General features: G+C 37.8%; 1 protein-coding gene and 1 long non-coding RNA gene across 4 annotated transcripts; one reads left to right on the top strand and one right to left on the bottom strand.

The window, feature by feature from the left end:
- Positions 1–1,591: 1,591 nt before the first annotated feature.
- Positions 1,592–5,127, bottom strand: LOC109101618. The gene is made up of 3 exons (XR_006155137.1): positions 4,394–5,127; positions 4,059–4,162; positions 1,592–1,715 (listed from the first exon to the last, which is right to left on the bottom strand). It is a non-coding gene; the product is annotated as an uncharacterized LOC109101618 (long non-coding RNA).
- A 709-nt stretch (positions 5,128–5,836) lies between these two features.
- LOC109057083 (prohibitin-like) lies at positions 5,837–9,307 on the top strand. Of its 3 annotated transcripts, none has more exons than XM_042727006.1 (7): positions 5,837–5,959; positions 6,302–6,404; positions 6,568–6,729; positions 6,888–7,030; positions 7,758–7,874; positions 7,951–8,046; positions 8,496–9,307. In XM_042727006.1, exons 2-7 carry the CDS (start codon positions 6,320–6,322, stop codon positions 8,706–8,708), a joined length of 816 nt encoding a protein of 271 aa, XP_042582940.1. In that variant the 5' UTR covers positions 5,837–5,959; positions 6,302–6,319; the 3' UTR covers positions 8,709–9,307. The 3 variants fall into 3 exon arrangements, with proteins under 3 accessions (XP_042582940.1, XP_018929826.2, XP_042582949.1); XM_019074281.2 differs by having other exon boundaries at positions 5,955–5,974; XM_042727015.1 differs by lacking the exon at positions 5,837–5,959 and adding an exon at positions 6,095–6,115.
- Positions 9,308–15,661: the final 6,354 nt, after the last annotated feature.

The following is a 15,661-nucleotide window of genomic DNA, read 5'->3' as shown; positions in this document are numbered from 1 at the left end:
AGCGTGATTTAGACCCGGATGATTGTAAACACTCTTAGTTCGTCTGTCTTGGGAACACTAGCGTGTCTCCGACATAGTGATGATAACACTCGGTGCTTTCTCTAGTGCAGCTCAACCAGGTCTCGTCCCATTCGTTGATATTTGTGATATCACAAATCCTGGAAAATATGCGTTGTAGTCCAAACTAGTCGTTCGTTGTAGTTTTTGAAAAGTGATTTCTGCTAAATAAAATATCTCCTTTTGAAGTGGACTTTGAGCTTTGTAACTTTGCAGATCTTTTTTATGCTCAAAAAGCAACATTACAGACTAAATGAAGTTGAAAAAGTGAAAAAGCATTAATAGGACCCCTTCCAAAAGAGTAGGCAGTATGCACTGTGTACTGAGCAGTAAGCACCCACCCAGCAAAAACTCGTTGAAAAGACGTCGAAAAGACGTCATTGGCAGACGTCTAAACAACGTTAAAATTTAGTTGAAAAGTGAAAGGTGAAAAGACGTCTTTTTCAGGTCGTGGAAAAGACGTCTATAAAAAGACGTCCAAATTACATCTAAATGTGGTTGTAAAGTGAAAGGAGAAAAGATGTCTATAAAAAGACGTCCAAATGACGTCTAAATGTGGTTGTAAAGTTAGGCCTAATTACAACCGTGAATTATTTTTCATATTCATAATTAGTCAAAATAAGACAATTCACAAGAGTATACTGACACATTTATTGACACATTAAACACATCTCTCATGTGTAAAAAACAAAAAAAAAAACACTTTCTTGATCACATCTTAAGCCTAATTTGATTAAACAGACCGTAAAAAGTAATATTGTGAAATATAACTACAGAAATAATTGTTTTCCATGTGGATGCATTGTAAAATGTAATTTATCCATGTAAAGTGATTTTTTAGTTTGATTAATAAGGTATTCAGTGTCACACGATCTTCAAAAAATCATTCTAATATGATGATTTGCTGCTCAAGAAACATTTCTGATTATTATCAATGTTGAAAACAGTTGTGCTGCTTAATATTTTGTTGAAACCATTAAATTTATCAGTATTTTTTAATAGAGCTTGCAAAAGAGCAGTATTTATTTGAATTTTTTATCAATTTAAAAGTCTTTACTGTAACTTATCCAATGAATCAATCTTTCTGTATAAACATAATTTTTCAAGACAATAAATCTTTAAAATATTGAAAATGGAAATAATGACCAATAATAACCACATTAGAACAACCAAAAATGTAAATTCTGTCATTAATTACTTACCCTCATGTTGCTCCAAACCCATAAGGTTTTTTAACAGATGCCTTGTGTACAAAAAAACAGCAAAAAAAAAAAAAATTTCTGAAATGATGTATCCCCAACAGATTTTCACAAAAGTACCATGAGATTGCCAGCTCTCATGCCAACTCAACACTAATGCATCATGGTGCTCTCGTGAATGTGTTATTTTATAAATAAAAAAATTTATTTCTCAGATTTCATTAAAAAGTTCTGCATTTATGTTTCAAAGATGAACAAAAGTCTGACTTGGAACAACATAGTGGTGATTTATGAAAATTTTTGGTTTAATTAACTAATTAGGTAAACTGGTTCCCACAGGGGCACCAGTAGATCTCTGCGCTGATCTCTGATCTTCTGGTTCTTCTGCTCCTTCCACCATCCCAATTCTGGATTAATGAGCCATGGCAGATGTTTTTTTCGCAGTTTTTTCTCCAGCATCTAAAGTGAGAAAGAAAACAATAACTAAAATGTAAATGTAAAAAAAATAATACAAAAACAATGGTTGTCCAAAATGTAGAAATTAAAGTGTACTCATTCTTCAAGAGGGATTATTAACTAATCAGTATGTCAGGGATTGTCAACTCTGGCCCTTAAAATGAGACTTAGGTCTCTGCAGAGCAAAAGTGGGCGTTTATGACTTTGTGGGTGATGGTGTGGTGTATGGTGATTTCAAACTGCTGGGTGTTTCTAAATCATGCAATCAAAATGATCCCCCTTACCTAGCCCCACCCCTAAACCTACCGTCACTATGACGTCAGCCAATCAGGTATCATGGTCTAAAAACACCCTGATCTGGTAACTCCCATTACTTTCCTGCAGAGACCTATACTTGCTTAAGGTCCACTGTCATGCAGAGGTTACGTCTCAATCAGCTTCACAGTTCGCTAAGTTGTGAATTAATATATTTTGTACATGAATTCTGGCACTGGTAAACACAGTGGCTCACTATACACTGGTGACTATTTCTGTCCCCATTGTACAACATCACTACTGACATTAATGCACAACAGTAAAGCTGATATCTTTTTTTTTAATGCTATTTACAGCACAGTATGATAAATACTTTGTTACATGTATGTGCAAGATTTAAGTCAAATAAATTAGAAATGTTTATTAGATTAGACATTACCTGTCTAGTGATATATGTTTATGCTGAAATATAATATTGGTTTGTGTTTTAAAATCTATTACGTGTAACTTTATAGCGAATTATCTCTTTAAAGCCCCTTTCACACTGCGATTCCGGAAAATACACGGTTAATGTGTCCTGGCAATTGTTCCCTGGTCGCTAGATTTTGCACTTTCACACTGCCAGTGATTACCTGGAATGTGTGTGTGCGTTCACACACAACCCGTAAAGGTCCCGTGAAGACACGTGATATCAGGGTGTGACGTGTAATGTACGAGTCGAAAACGCTAGGCACGTTAACTTTCACTTAGGCTGGTGAACGATCTCAGCTTTGGGTCGGAAAGTGAGGAACTAACAGATCTCTGCTTCGTTATAGGTTGCACATATTTGTTTTGTTGTGCACATTGATCTGCCTTCAAAACACGCTAAAAAGAGTCGCGCGATAACGTGCGTCATCACTACGACACGGCATTAGTTCTGGCTTTTGTTCACACAGTGCTCGTTTCGGGACTGAACCTGGCAATGTTACTAGGTCCCCAACCCGGAATCAATCCCGGGATGTGTTTGCGTTCACACAGAAGGCGACCCGGCAATGTTCCAGCAATTTTCCTGGTCCAACGTGCAGTGTGAAAGGGTCTTAAGTTGTGAGCTTCAGAACTTCCTAAAAGGAAACTTATTGAGCATCGATGCTTCCTGGTTTTCACAGCTTTTGTAGGGAGCAAACATTTCAGTGCACTGTAAAAAAAAAAATTGTGATTGAGGCAGCCCTTAACCACTGACTTCTGAGCAAGGGACCTAAGTGATACACACCCATAGTTTAAATAGGCCAATGCACCAATAAAAACGAGTCTTTCTTAATAAATTAAATTAAGTTAAATTCTAAATTAAGATGGGTATTTGGAAATAACGAAATTACGAAAAAGGCTCCGCAGGATTTGCTTTGTCACTAGCAGCTGAAATTTAATAAAAGAATAATGCCAACATTAGCCTATATACTCTGTCTACATTATGCATTTAAGACTCAATTAATATTTAGTTATAATTTGAAAAACCTTTACTCACCAAGATTAGGCTAGGCCTACATGTTTTTGTGGAGGAAAATGATTGAATCCACTGTAGATGGCTTCAGCATGTTCCTGCGCTCACTGATGGTGCGTCCAGCAATATAACCCACTGGCTCATTATTCTCATTATAAACAAAGTCATAAATTTTCCACACCTCAGACTTTGCTTTAGTTGCTGGTGCAACCAAAACGTAATCGCCAGAGGCAAGCCTCCGTTTCACCTACTCAGCATCTATTTTTGCGTCTTTCTCGCACTAATCGAAACCCATCACATGACCGCTCATTTACCTCACAAACCAGAGCGCAAGCCCGAGCCCGGCCCGAGCCCATGTAAAATGATATAAATTAAGACCGAACCCGACCGTTCGGGCAAAGATCTTCAGTCCACACCTGATCACACTCACCTGTTTGTGACTTTATAGTTAGTAAAACTGAAGACCTTGATTAATGTGTTCAGGTGCACTGCACTAGGTGGGTGCAAAACTCTGCATGTAAGTGGACCTTGAGAGACAATATTGAGATCTCCTGCAATATGTTCTGAACATGACCATTCAAAGAGGCAGGATTACTTCTAGATTGATGACTTACAACACTGGTGTCCAGTCCTGGGCTGGAGGACCAACGTTCTGCAGAGTTTCTGGTGATCTTTGATCAGCTGCTCAGGTCTGCTTAATTGGGGTTGGAGCTAAACTCTGAAAAAAGAGAAGACAACCAATATTATAATGTTAAAAAGTTAAACAACGTTAAAAAATTTGATTCATAAATATGCACAACATCTGAAAATGCACAAAGATGAGAAGAAAACTATGTGTTTAATGAGAACTTTCAACACACTGAAAAATAAGAAGCAATATTAAGTTACAGATGCATTTTCTTTTATTCTTATTATTCTTATGATTCTCCTTGAAATAAGTTACAATTACCTTGTGGTTTATCGATGAGTTTCAGTCTCTGAAATAGAAAAGATCTATCAATGATGAACTATTATTTACCCCGTTTGTATCTGCGAGGTGTTCATTACATATTTTCCCTGTGTGTTAAGATCAGTAATTATGACTGTCGAATGTCTGACTTGACTCAATGTATTTTGCCCCCAAGTCATATGTCTAAAAATGATCTTTGACAAGATACACGCTCCAACTCTAGGGTATGGACATCAGCATGGAACAATCTAGGAACATAAGAAATCTGTCAATCTGTCAAAGCCAACAATATTTATTATACAATGCCAGGTTTATTATAAATAAACTGTAGCAGAGGTGAAATGCAGAAAAGAAAAGTAACTTATAGAATATACAAAAAAAAAAAAACAAAAAAAAACAGAAAGAATAATAATAGCAGAATTTAAAGTTTTAGGTTTACTAACTGAATCAAGTAAAAGAGCAATCATATACATGCGCTATTACACGTCTCAGTGAGCTTAACGCAGTACACATAGCGAGGTGGTTTATAGATAATGCTCTTACAGTGTGGACATCAAAATAACTAACAAGCAAACAAACACACATACACACACACACACACACACACATATTATGAAAATATATAAATACACACGCACATATATAAGAAAAATACAGATTCATGCTGATAGGCGAAATATATTGTGAAAGATGCATATAACTTAGTTACCTCTTGTAGTTAGCATTAAGGTTGAGATGCTCACGGACTTTTTCTGAAGACAATAAGCCATTCCTATAAAGTAAATGTTCAACGGAAGCGTGTCATTTACATGAAAGAAACTTTCAGGAACACTTTTATGTACTATTTGTGTAATTTAGGGACGAAACTTACCTGAAATGAGTGAAAACAACCATGAGAGACAGCGTTCAGGTGCTTGACAGTTGAGCTGCCGCCCCGTTTCCATGGTGACCCCTCCTCCGCTCCAGTTCAGCGCGCGCCCATCCAGTGTTTTCAAAATATATTTCAATATATTTTACAGTGCTTCAGATATGATGTATAATCTATTTCTTCACTAGATATATTTATGTTAATGGCTGTGGTCCGAAATAAACGTGTTTTTCTGCTAAATTTGGACAAAAGCCCATCTACATCTATTTTTGGGCTAAATTTGGATAAAAAAAAAAAAAAAAAACGTTAAACGTCGCTTTTTTTTAGGCTTAATTTGGACCAAATCTCTCGGACCAAACAAAGACCATTTTTCAACGTCGTTTTTTGGTCTAAAAGAAAGCCATGACGGGCCGACTTTATTTAGACCAGAAAACAACGTCCAAATGACGTCTGGTGCTGGGTGGGCAGTAAGCAAGTATGCGATTTCGAACACTGTTTGAGCCCACCCAGTGCTGAAGCGACGAGCCGACGTAAACCAATAAAAGATATCGGTACTCACGTGGGCGTTACCTTCTGTGTCCCTCTCTCCAATCAGAGAAGACTGTGTTGAAGGTTCTGCGCATGCTCAGATGTCACTTTCTCATGTGTTTTGTTACGCAGGCTCCGGTTGAGGTCACTGTGATCTATCAGCGCAGTGGGTGAGTAGTCACGTTGTAAGAGACTAGCAGTATTTTAACATGGATTTAGAGTTTATTTACTTTATACAAAGGCCATAAATAATAATGTGGCGTATTGGAAGAGAAACAAGCATGATTAGCGCGTCTTAGTGGGAAAGCAGCGGGACTTGATTGCATGTTAGTTGCAGTATTAGCGTGTAGCAGGCTAATTAAATAAACGGGTTTATTTTAATCCCTCTTAATTTTTCTCATATCGTATAAGCGAATACCTATTTTACCAGTAAATGGTTAAATTAGGGTTTTTACATTCATGAGTGATGCCATAATGAGATGCTAAAGATGACTGTGCACTTCTCTCATCAGGACTGTCACATTGCTGCCATGGCAAAGCTATTTGAGTCCATTGGAAAGCTGGGATTGGCCTTGGCCATAGGAGGAGGTGTAGTAAACTCTGCACTTTACAATGGTAAGTTCAGTGCTGCATTACTTCCTAATGTACCTGATAAAAAGTGGCATAACTGGTTTGAGTTTCCTAAATTATTATATGTATTAGTCAGGTGTTTGTTTACCAGGTTTTCGTTTAAATTTGAAGAGCTTGTTGTCTAACTCTGTGTGGGTTTTCATTGTAGTGGATGCGGGACACAGGGCGGTCATCTTCAACAGGTTTCAAGGTGTTCAGGATGATGTTGTTGGGGAGGGCACACACTTCCTAATTCCCTGGGTGCAGAAGCCAATCATCTTTGACTGCAGGTCCCGTCCACGCAATGTGCCTGTCATCACTGGTAGCAAAGGTACGTCATTCCTCAGTCTTACTTTTTCTGTCTGTTCTTCATTTATTCTTTAATGTCTACATCATTCTGTCTCTCTCTGCATCACAATATGCTCATTCCTTTGCCTTTACTAATAAAACTTAGGAAACTGCATGATGGTCTGTCTTTGTCCCTCTCAGATTTGCAGAATGTCAACATCACGCTGAGAATCCTTTTCCGACCAGTTGCTACACAGCTGCCGCGGATTTTCACCAGCATCGGAGAGGACTATGATGAGAGAGTGCTGCCCTCCATCACCACTGAGGTTCTGAAGGCTGTAGTGGTGAGTAGCACTCATAAAGCTATGAAAACATGTAAACTAGCGTTCAAAGGGTCAGTAAGAATTTTTAGTTGTTTTTATTCGGCAAGGGTGGATTAAACTGTAAAGTGCATAATGTTACAAAATATTTATATTTCAAATAAATGTTATTCTTTTGAACTTTCTTTTGAAAGAATCCTGAAAAAAATGTATCACACTTTTCACAAAAATATTAAGCAGCGCAACTTACATTGAGCATAATGATGGTGCATTCAAGTCATGTCAGATAAATCATATTTATGAGTTTAATGCACATGAAGTAATTACGAGTGGGGAAAATTGTAATTACGAGTGGGGAAACTCAGAGTTTGGGGCATGTCACGAAGTAAACATGTCAGATGCAATCAATGCAGCATCTGTATTGATGGTAAATTTTTTAAAATAATTGATTATTTTTTTTTTTTTCATGTACAAGCTTCTTTTAATGGGCCGTCCTAGTCAGTGAATGGCTGTTGAGATTCCTATAAAATGCGTCCATCCATCATAAAAAGTTTTTCTTATGGCTCTGGGCGGGTTACAATATTTGTGTAAGAAAAATATCCATATTTAAAACATTATAAACTGTAATCTCTAGCTTCCACTAAGTGTATACAGGGCTGGGTGTTGGGCATCATATACAGGACAGGAGGTAAAACAGAAAACGTAAATGGATTGAATGCAGGTTTATTGTGTATTGGGTTTTTTTCGGCAGGCCCGTTTTGATGCCGGTGAGCTCATCACTCAGAGAGAGCTGGTGTCCAGGCAGGTCAGTGAGGATCTGACAGAAAGAGCATCCACCTTCGGCCTCATTCTGGATGACGTCTCCCTGGTAAGGGCTTCTGCTTTTCTCTCTTTCTGTTTTTCTCCAACCTCATGCCTCACCTTAGTATTTTCCCTCCCCTCAGACGCATCTGACGTTTGGCAAGGAGTTCACAGAGGCTGTTGAGTTGAAGCAGGTTGCACAGCAGGAGGCTGAGAGAGCCAGGTTTGTTGTAGAGAAGGTAAGAGAGCCTCAAAATGTAATAGTGCCAATGTGAACATTCCCCAGATGCGAGTAAAATGATTACATGATGATTAATTAAAACCGAGTTCCTCTCCAGTTTGATAACAAACCTATTTGGTACAGCAATATTTATATGGTTTAAGTAGAACTGTAAGAATAATAATCTGACTCTTACTGTTGTAAGTGATGCACACAATCAAATACCAAAAGCATCTACTAAATAAAATGTGCATTTTGCATGGTGGAAAATGTATCACCAGTTACCAAAATAGCTTGGAATATTCCTTCTATTAAAATAATAGCAAAATAATTCCATTGTATTGGCTTTGTGTGGATGTGGCCATAATATAATGTTTTTTTTTCTTACATATAAAATTTTAAAAAATACTATTTTATTTGTCCATAAGCAACAGGTGATTTAACATTCTCTCTGTATTTGTCTCGCAGGCAGAGCAGCAGAAGCAGGCAACCATTATATCAGCAGAAGGAGACTCCCAGGCTGCGCTGTTGATCGCTAATTCTCTGCAAGAAGCTGGTGATGGCCTGGTGGAGCTGAGAAAGCTGGAGGCAGCGGAGGACATCGCCTTCCAGCTCAGCCGCTCTCGCAATGTTACCTACGTCCCGTCTGGACAGGGAATGCTCTTTCAGATACCACAGTGATAGGGAAACTACACACACACACACTCGCTTAATTTCTTCTGCCCTAAGTTTGGCTACTTTCGGAAATGGCGATGCCTGTAGAACCCATGAAACTATCTAGTCAGCCTATAGGCAAATTTTAAAGAGACGGAGATTCCCTGTGTTTTTCTCTCTTTAGTCCAAGAGTATACTTGCTCTATTTAAAGTATGGACCTCCACAAGGTGGTTTCAGCAGCTGGAAAGAGTGAAGGGGAAGAGTCTACGTGTATGTAAATGTGCTCAGGCGCATATATATTTGCATTTGGAAATGCATTCCTTGGCTAAATGTGCGTTGATATTGTTTGAAACCCTTAAGCCATTTCAGTTTAATTGTAATTTCCATACGCAGAAATTGATCTAAATACCTTGCAAAGCTAAAATAAATTGTGCATTTGTGAGTGGTTAGTGCTGGATGATTGACATCAATCTCATCCTCTGCATCTGCACGAACGACTGTGTTGTTTTTTGGTTTGAATGTTGTTGTTGTTGTTATTGTATGTGGCAGTAGGAACACCCTTGTTGCACAAGTGGTGAATGGATAAAATAATAATTAAAAATTATTCATTTATACTAAATCAAAATAGATGAATGTCTCTCATTATTACAGCAGTCCGTTATTATAATTTGTAGACGCATCTAAAATGATTTTTTTAAATGTTATATAGTCCAATTTTTTCCTCATCTGTTGTGTCACACTTCAGAGGTCATATATGCCTTTTAGTGTCCACTAGAGGGCAACAGTGCTTATTTCTAAAAGCTTATGTCTGCTCATGCAAAACAAAGAAAAAATGACTAAATGTTTATATTGAGTTTAATGCAAGTAATACATTAATTGAAGTTATTCCAACATACAGATATTATATTTTTTAATACTTTACACAATTTATTTTCTCATCTCTTCTTCTTCGTCATTGTCTTTTTCCACTTATTTCTTTCTCCTTTGCCTACAAAAATTCTGCAACTTCAACATAAAGAAATGCTTGTAATGGAGTTTTTTTTAAATCAAAAATGTGACAATGCAAGCTTTCATGTTCATTTAAATGAATCTGGAGAGCTTTAAGCCAGACATGAGCTTCACTGCAGGAGTACAGCATACACAGGGATGAGTAATTCTGTTGTTTATATCTATATTCCTGCTGCATGAGTACTGCATATTAGAAGAGATTAAAGTAGCACACTAAATAGAGAAGTCAAGTGTGGATATACTAGTATTTACTATTTTAAGACTTTACAGACAGAACAGTCTTCACACACAGGATGTTGATGTTTCTTTCCTGTTTTACACTTGTGCTCAAAACACTTTTATGGGTACCTACAAGACAAATGTTTATCTAAGATGTGCCATATAATGTACTCAAATATCACTGATTTCCTCATGTCCTCCTATGCTCAGAATGCCAAACACTCCCACAGAACATCTGAATTTAATATTTGAGTAATATCATAGAGTGCAGTTACTGAATACTGAATATCAGAACAGCCTTGTGCCACAGGTAATAATAGCCATGCTGATTTTCCCTACTACATGACAAATGTGCTGTTGCTTATAGGTACAGTGGCTTTGCTGAATGTCTGGAACAGTGCATGTTTTCTGAAGAGACATGTTTGCTGTAATTGATGGACTGATTTAATTTAGGCTTTTATTCACACAACATTGATCAACGCACATGCATAGACCACTTTTAATAGAGGGATGGAAATCTTTCTTTTTTTATAAAAATGTCTTCATTTGTGTTTTGAAGATGATCTGAGGCCTTGTGGGTTTGTTAACAACATGAGGATGAGTAAATGATGGCAGAATTTTCATTTTTGGGTGAACTATCCCCAAAAACTTGACTTTGGATTTGGGGATGTGTCATAAATGGCAGTAGCAAATTGGTGGTGATAGCTGAAACTCAGAGTATTGATTTACAGTTAAGTTTATACACAGGTTGTGCTCTCTTGATGAAGAGGAATAATAAAACTGGCCAGAAAAAAACTAAGTTAGCTCGTTTATGAGGAGACAAACTTGTGTGACCAAACTATTTATTTTAAATGGACAGCTTCCCTTTTATTATGCACTGCTTACAGAACTCTGTTCTGGAACACTGTGAACTCAGAAATTGTATATGTATATATTTTATCAGTTCCTACATTCTCAAATTTAATTGATCAAATCCATACTATATTATATATATATATTTATTTTATATATATATATATATATATATATATATATATATATATATATATATATATATATATATTTATTTATTTTATATATATATATATATATATTTATTTTTATATATATATATATATTTATTTTATATATATATATATATATATATATATATATATATATATATATATATATATATATATATATATATAATAAATATATCTATAACCTTTACTTTTCAGGTGCAATTGAGGGACCATCAGACTCAGCTGATCATTTGAGTGAAGAGATCTCAAAAGTTAAATCAGACTCTGGTGCCAGGCCATGGAGAGATAAAACACGTGCATAAGGCATATAAAGGCATCTACTTTGTTGTACTGTTTAGACACTTTTAGAAGTTTTTTTTTTAAGTCTTATGTTTTATAAGACAGTACCTGTAGCTGTCAGTTTGATACAGAATCCAGTAGGCGAAATAAGAAAAACACATTTCTACACTCTTAAAATAAAGGTTTCTAAATGCTTTTCACAGCAATGCTACAAGATTCATTTTTGGTTCCCCAAAGAACCGTTCAGTGAAGAGTTCTTAAAGAACCATTTTGTTTGTTTTTAATTAGTGTTACTATTTTAATATCCTGAAGAACCTTTTCCACTATAAAGAACCCTTTGTGCTTTGAAAAGTTTAAATGAATGTTAAAAGTTACTCACGGAACCATAAATTCCAGTAAATTACTTTTGTTTTTAAGAGTGTCCAACTGAAAGTGGTCAGTTCACATTAGACCTGGACCGGTGTGGTGATGGTGAAGAAAACAAAGCTCTCGAAACTGTTGGTGCTTTCTCAGAATGTAGAACTGGCAGCTGCAATCTCTCATTGTGTTTGGCAAACGGTCCATCAAGTGAAAAAGTCATTTTTATCGAGGTGGTTCGCCGCAGGGAGGAAGACAGGCGCGCGCACAGAAACAGTGCCTGGTCTCGGTCTTTGAGGACGGGAAGAAGAAAAAAAAACCGACGCCACGCGCGCTCTCTCCAATGCAGACAGCGGCGGCTCGAGCACCTCGGATGAACTCGGAGGATGGTTGATGCACGAGACTTAGGCCAGCCACGTAGCGATGGCTTGTAAACCAGAACAGCGGTGGGCTCGGACAGTCTAGAAGCAAACCAGAGCGATTTGTGATAGTTCGTACGCGCGTGCATGCGACTGCACGCTGTTCGCAAAAACTCACTGTGTCTGCCGAGGAATAGTTTATCCGAAGCAAGTCGTTTTTGTTTTTTTTTAGATTTGTGTTTTATCGGATCGCTACACAACTTGAGGTGGACGGTATGAGGGAGAGGGCGCTCGTGTCTCGGGTGAGTAGTCTTTTGCTACAAGTTAATTTCTGCTTTTGCGTTTATTCACAGCGATGACAGACAGTTGTTCGCCGCATGCATAGAAACCATCCCTCGAACATCTGTCAAGGTATGAAGCTGTCATCGTGACGATCAGTGCACTACACCACTTATTTTCACCGGGCGATAAGCAGATTTTTGCTTGCAAAGAACAGGAATCGTCAAATATTGTGATTGTTTTCTTGCCTAATGCTGTTTTGCATACACATGCATTGAGAGTGTACTGCAGCTAGCTGCTCGTAGACCGCGAGTGCATGTCTGTATGAATGAGAAAAATCTCTGAAGGAGTATAAATCTGCGCGGTTTGGGGTTGTAAGAAGTGAAAGTCGAGAATGTTAGCTTGCTATGAGCCATAGGGTTAAATGGTCTTATTGTCGCTGCACGCGCTTTGCAAAGCAGGTCGATTAAAATCACCTCGATTGGGGGGTTTGCAATCGCATTTAACAATTTTGCAAAATCCTGTCGTAGCTGGAGTCAGTTGCACGCAGCTGTATGTACATGCACTCGGGATGTTAGCCCTGCTAGCCGATCGGCCTGCACGCCTGCCGTCCCGACCAACCAATGTTTCCTTCTGTTTAACCCTTTCTTTGCGTCGCTTTCCCAAAAAAGTTACTCTTTGCCATTGAGTTGCCGCACACCCTTTGCTGCTTTTCACACTGTTCTGGCAGTATATGCTGGCCCAGTTGCGCTGTATACCAGTATTTATCCTCATTTTTTGGGTGGACGTGATGGGGTTTGGAGGTGTGTTGTGGATGCGCGCGCTAGGCCCTTCTCAAACTGAGGCGTTAGCTCGAGCTGCTAGCGCCGATTTTAAGAGTAGGGGGCGAAGGAATTTTGCTACATGTTTTGTCTCTTTTTTTAAAAAAATATTTTTTGTTCCCTTTCTTTTTAAACGTAGTCTGGAACTGCCTTGATGCATTTTTGTGCCCGACGAGCCAGAAAGCTTCGATAAGCTCATTATTTTTGTGAGGTTCCCCCCTTCCCTTTTATCCAGTTCCCAAGCTGCTATGAAGTCTCACCAACTTAATGGGCAAAGAGATTTTCTCCAGAGCTTATGTAATTCAAAATTTCCTATGACACCCACAAATTTCAGAAACATGAATCTTTGTTTATCTGAAGATGTATCTAAGTTAAGAAATATCACGTTTAACCATTATTAGATTTGTCCACATTGTTTTTACCTCAACTTTTTTTCCTGCCAAACATTTTAATGATTCTATCTTCATAACGAATCATTGACCCATTCAGGCTGCAGTGTGTATCATGGGAATATACATTTTATTCATGGACCATCTGCTACTAAAATAAAATTGTTAATGATAAAGATATAAGTTGCACGGATCCTCTCTTAAATTGAAAGTTTTTGTATATGTGGTCCTGCAGGGACAGGGTTTAAGCAGACAAAATAATTGAAAAAAAAAAGTCATTAAAAAAAAAATACATATGCATGAATCGTTCACAATAAGATTTATAACATGCATTTAGGTGAGAGATAGGGCTAATTTTCATTTCATTCAGGCTTGAAGATGTCACTAATTTGCACCCCATTCTGACCTCCTTCCTGTGCTCTCCCTGGGCCATTCATCATCTGATCTAGAGTGACCTGTATTAAAGGCCTTCTGTTGGTGGGTTAGTTTAAGAGCATCTGAAAAGAATAAAGTGACTCAGCTTGCTTGTGGTTAATACAGTTGCATAACAGCACTCAAAGAACCCAACGGCCCTTTCTGAGTGAAAGTCAGATTGTGGATTCACAGTACTGTCATGGTTGACCTCTCTTGACTGAATAAGTAGTCAGATTATCAGTGGTCTGCTACTATACAAATTAAGTACAAGGCCAACAGGTCAGAGAAGTTGGACACCGGGAAAAGTAAAGAGCAAAAAAAAATTTTTGCAAAAGTGCATTTTTAGTTGTTAGCTGTTGGAAGTTTCGCTTTCAGTCATTTGAAGGTAAAACCTACATAAATCAATCCTGAAGTCATTGGCTGTAGCTTCTAGAAAACATTTCCTGAGCACTAAATCCACCTTAAGATCACACCATGAAAGCTTATTTTGTCTGCAATATCAATTGAAGAGATTAAAGAGGTTTTGGTTATTGAATGATTTAAATTGTTTTGCTATTGATTGGACGAGGATTATGGGTTCACATTCTTGTTCATCAGTCTTTGGAGGAGTCACAGTTGAGTTGATCAAGATATTTAAGATGAAGATGAGTAATTTCATTGATTTGTAGAGATTTTGATTGTGTGCGTGTCACCACATCAAAGCAGCTTGCTTTTTATGAGGAAACCCGGGATTAGTCACCGTTATCATCCACCTCCTTGCTCACCATGAAGAGAGGTGTGGCCTGAGGCATTGCGAAACTTCAGTTGCACTTCAGTTGGTCTTGAAACAAGAAAAATTAATTCAGTGATATTGTCTTCACAACTTCACATTCAATTTCCCTCTCCTTTTCTTCTTTTGTGTTGCACCAGAGCATGCATACTCTTCTAGACCTGTAAGTGGCTGCAGACATAGACAGATGTGTAGATGCAAACACATGCATCTTGTGTAAATAAGTAGAGCTTTTTTCCTTCATTTCCTCCTCAGATGTGTTATAGACGCTGTGTTGCAGCACCCGGACGAGCGTGAGAATCTGTGTTTCTGGCATCCTTCTGATAGGTGCACTCAATTCAAGAGTCATAAAGCTGTTTAAACTTGCTTTTTCGCAGATCTTCAGCAAAGAATTAATTTTGCAAGTCTGTTTAATATGAATGCAGTGCATTGTTTGGTATTTAAAGTGATGATTTTGATCTGATTTAAAAAACAAAACAGAATTTACACACAGTGGAAAGTGTGCCGGGCCAGTCTTTAAAATATATGTACATTAATATGTGTTATATATGCCGGCTACTTTCCTATGACTCCAACGCATATGCTCTGAGATGTGTGTCCCCTTATGCACCCATCATGTGGTCACATACACTGCGCTCTCCAATTCTCAGAAAGTTTCAAAGCATACAGGAAGAAAGGTGGAGGTGTGTGTATATGGCTGTATATGTGTGGGTATGTGTTTGTGCATGTATAATTGTATATGTGTGGGCGTTTGTTTATGTGTATAGGGTTTTATTTGTGTGGGTAGTTTTATGTGTGTATGTGTGTCCGTTTCGGCGATGTATACTGTCACTGTCTGTAGGAGAGCTGCACAATTTGGGCGAGTTGCGTCATCCTCAATAGTTAATATGCATGGTTTTAAACGTAGCTGAATAGTCTTCTGCTCGATTTTTCTAGGTTTTGCTTCATTGTTACTGTAAACAAAGCACAAGCTGGAATCATACCTTGTTATTCTGAATCCAAAGCTGAAGACATTGATGCCCGAGTTGTTTGTTACATGAATTGAGATGAAGACTACAAA

The sequence above is a fragment of the Cyprinus carpio genome, chromosome A3 (assembly GCF_018340385.1).
Source record: "Cyprinus carpio isolate SPL01 chromosome A3, ASM1834038v1, whole genome shotgun sequence".
In the NCBI taxonomy this organism is placed as follows: Eukaryota; Metazoa; Chordata; class Actinopteri; order Cypriniformes; family Cyprinidae; genus Cyprinus; species Cyprinus carpio.
The sequence above is the reverse complement of the archived record's forward strand: the minus strand, read 5'-3'. Positions and strand labels throughout refer to the sequence as shown.

Coding starts and splice junctions, on each gene's coding strand:
- LOC109057083 (XM_042727006.1), top strand. CDS start 6,320: ATGGCAAAGCTATTTGAGTCCATTGGAAAGCTGGGATTGGCCTTGGCC. Junction 6,405..6,567: donor AAACTCTGCACTTTACAATG/GTAAGTTCAGTG, acceptor TTTTCATTGTAG/TGGATGCGGGACACAGGGCG. Junction 7,031..7,757: donor AGGTTCTGAAGGCTGTAGTG/GTGAGTAGCACT, acceptor TTTTTTCGGCAG/GCCCGTTTTGATGCCGGTGA.